Here is a 3,038-nt window from a genome sequence, read left to right on the forward strand (position 1 = left end):
TACAGGGCAATCTTGGAAGAAAACCTCTTGGAGTCTGCAAAAGACTTGAGACTGGGGCGGAGGTTCACCTTCCAGCAGGACAACGACCCTAAACATAAAGCCAGGGCAACAATGGAATGGTTTAAAACAAAACATATCCATGTGTTAGAATGGCCCAGTCACAGTCCAGATCTAAATCCAATGGAGAATCTGTGGCAAGATCTGAAAACTGCTGTTCACAAACGCTGTCCATCTAATCTGACTGAGCTGGAGCTGTTTTGCAAAGAAGAATGGGCAAGGATTTCAGTCTGTAGATGTGCAAAGCTGGTAGAGACATACCCTAAAAGACTGGCAGCTGGAATTGCAGCAAAAGGTGCTTCTACAAAGTATTGACTCAGGGGGCTGAATAATTATGCACACCCCACTTGATTTTCGTTCCACTTCTCACGTGTACACCACTTTGTATTGGTCTTTCACGTGGAATTCCAATAAAATTGATTCATGTTTGTGGCTGTAATGTGACAAAATGTGGAAAAGTTCAAGGGGGCCGAATACTTTTGCAAGCCACTGTATATAGGCATTATGGTTGAACTTGATGGTTGTATGTCTTTTTTAACCTAACTTACTATGTTCCTTGTTCCTTCAGTTGGAGAGGACAGAGCTTTCAGCCGTGTATTTTGCCATCCAAAGTCTTTTTATTTATTCTATGTATTATTTCATGTATTTATCCACTAGTAGTAATAGTTTAGAGGTCTCGGCTAAATGTATTAGTCTTTCAAATGTGACTTGAAAAGTTTTCCTTCGGTGTAAGAAGGTATGTAACGATATGCATAGATTTATAGCAGATAATGAGCAGATTAATACTGGTAAATAGGTTCTTACCAAAAAATGTTTATGGTTTAGGTAGCCATTAATTTTCCACAGAATTCAAAAAATATTTGGTAAATACTATTTTTGCAGCAGACAGGACCTGCCTGTTTCTGAGACTGTACACCAGTGGGTTTAGCATTGGGATAAAACCCAAGTAAATCAGGGAAAGCAGCTTGTCTACTTCTTGAGAGTTTTCTGAGACTGGTTTCATGTACAAGCTGATGCATGTACCGCTATACAGCAATACAACTGTGAGATGTGAGGAACAGCTGGAGAACGTCTTGAGCTTTGCAGCTGAGGTTCTCATCTTCAGGATGGTATATATGATGTAGGCATAGGATGTTAGGATCAACCCAAATGGAAACATTCCTATTAATGGTACATCGACTATTATTAATGTATTTATGAGGCTTGTATCACTGCAGGAAAGCTTTACCAAGGATACAATTTCACAAAATATATGGTTTATATTAAGCCTGCAGTAAGACAAACGAGATGCAAGTGAAGTATAGCACAATCCATTGGTGACACAGAAAATCCAAGACATTGCCATTAACAGGATGCAGAACCTTGGGTTCATAATGAGGTGATAACGCAGAGGGATACAAATAGCCACATATCGGTCATAGGCCATAATGGCTAATAGGGGAAAATCACTGCTAGATACATAAAGAAATAGCTGTGCCATGCAACTATAAAAAGAAATGCTCTTTACCCCTGTAAAGATAATGGCCATCAGCTTGGGCAGTAGAGCAGAGGCAGAGACAATGTCCTGGGCTGCCAGGTTGCACAGGAAGAAGTACATGGGGGTGTGCAGTTGGGGTACCAGGCACACAAGCACAATAATCAGCAAGTTCCCTAGCACAGCCAGTAGGTACATCAGTAACAGCCCAATAGAAATAATATAACAATGTTCTTCAGAGTTGGAAAAGACTAGGAGATGGAACTCTCTTGGTACCGAGATATTCCTGACATGTTCCATGGTACTGCCTACACTGAGAAGGAAACAACATTTTACACAAAACCTTAAAAATATAAGGTCTGGTTTAAGAGTATAGATATGGTGCTGTATAATAAGCTGATGCTATATAAATATGTGTTAATAGTAATAAATTGCACAAGTGTAGCTGGCAAAACAAATTAGATCTTTGCTTTGATATTCTACTTTACTTTGGGGATGCCAAGTAAGGGCTGTGATTGGCTATTTGGTAGCTCCATATGGACTGCAGGAGGCTCTGCTTGGAGTAAAACTGTGTCTTTCTAAAACTAGCAGCATTGGCTTCTATTCAGTACATGAATTTTAGCTCTACATATACAATAACAGGCCTATGTCTTAATTCCATCATTTTATTATATACCTGCATTTTGTTTAACTTGAAATAGACATTATAGACATGGTCTCAAAATCACAACATCACAGTGGAAAGGAAAACTATGTGATTTTGGTACAATATCTTCTTGGGATCCCTGATCAATTGATTTAGAGCCGGCATGTTTAGCTAAATGAATGATATGCAGGAATAGGGCAGAAAGTCGAGTATTTGCTGCTTACCAGGGTCTCCTGTTTCTCTTAGGCTTCTGCAAGCCTTGTGCAAGTCCTCAGGGTGTTTATATAGGAGCTACAGCAGAGTTGGAAGCAGAGTATTTATATGTTTTCTAAAGCCTGTAGGAAATACTATTAAATCTCCAAAGTGCTCATTACTCCAGGCTGTGTGAATTAGGTCAGTTTAACAATTTAATTCTTGTTTTATGCTGTAGAATACTTTTACATATAAGATGCTGTCCATATAACCACCAATTGACAGAAAACACAAATCTAGAAAGGTTTAAACTCTGGAATATGAGGAAAAGATGTTATTCCTACTTATTAGTTAAGCACAGTAATTTTCTGGATCAGTGATGCTCACACACAAATTTAGAGCGCTCACAGCCATCATGGCTCCTATAATGACTTATGTATAAAATTGCATTATTTTGTAATTATTGTGAGCCACAGACCTCTATGCACACATTGTACAGGTGGGGGATCCGTTATCTGGAGACCCGTTATCCAGAAAGCTCCCAATTATGGAAAGCCTGTCTCCTATAGACTTCATTTTAATGAAATTATTTTTTTAAAATTGATTTTCTTTTTCTCTGTAATAATAAAACAGTACCTGTACTTGATCCCAACTAAGATATAATTACCC

The 3,038-nt window shown here is 38.5% G+C and overlaps 1 protein-coding gene across 1 annotated transcript; it reads right to left on the reverse strand.

The window, feature by feature from the left end:
- Positions 1–889: 889 nt before the first annotated feature.
- LOC108646245 (olfactory receptor 1) lies at positions 890–1,831 on the reverse strand. Its single transcript, XM_018092676.2, has one exon. The coding sequence runs from the start codon at positions 1,829–1,831 to the stop codon at positions 890–892; it is 942 nt and encodes a 313-aa protein (XP_017948165.2).
- Between the last annotated feature and the right edge of the window lie 1,207 nt (positions 1,832–3,038).

Source organism: Xenopus tropicalis, chromosome 3 (genome assembly GCF_000004195.4).
Source record: "Xenopus tropicalis strain Nigerian chromosome 3, UCB_Xtro_10.0, whole genome shotgun sequence".
Lineage (NCBI taxonomy): Eukaryota > Metazoa > Chordata > Amphibia > Anura > Pipidae > Xenopus > Xenopus tropicalis.

What these genes read in the sequence shown, in the direction of transcription:
- LOC108646245 (XM_018092676.2), bottom strand. Translation starts at nt 1,831, where the DNA reads ATGGAACATGTCAGGAATATCTCGGTACCAAGAGAGTTCCATCTCCTA.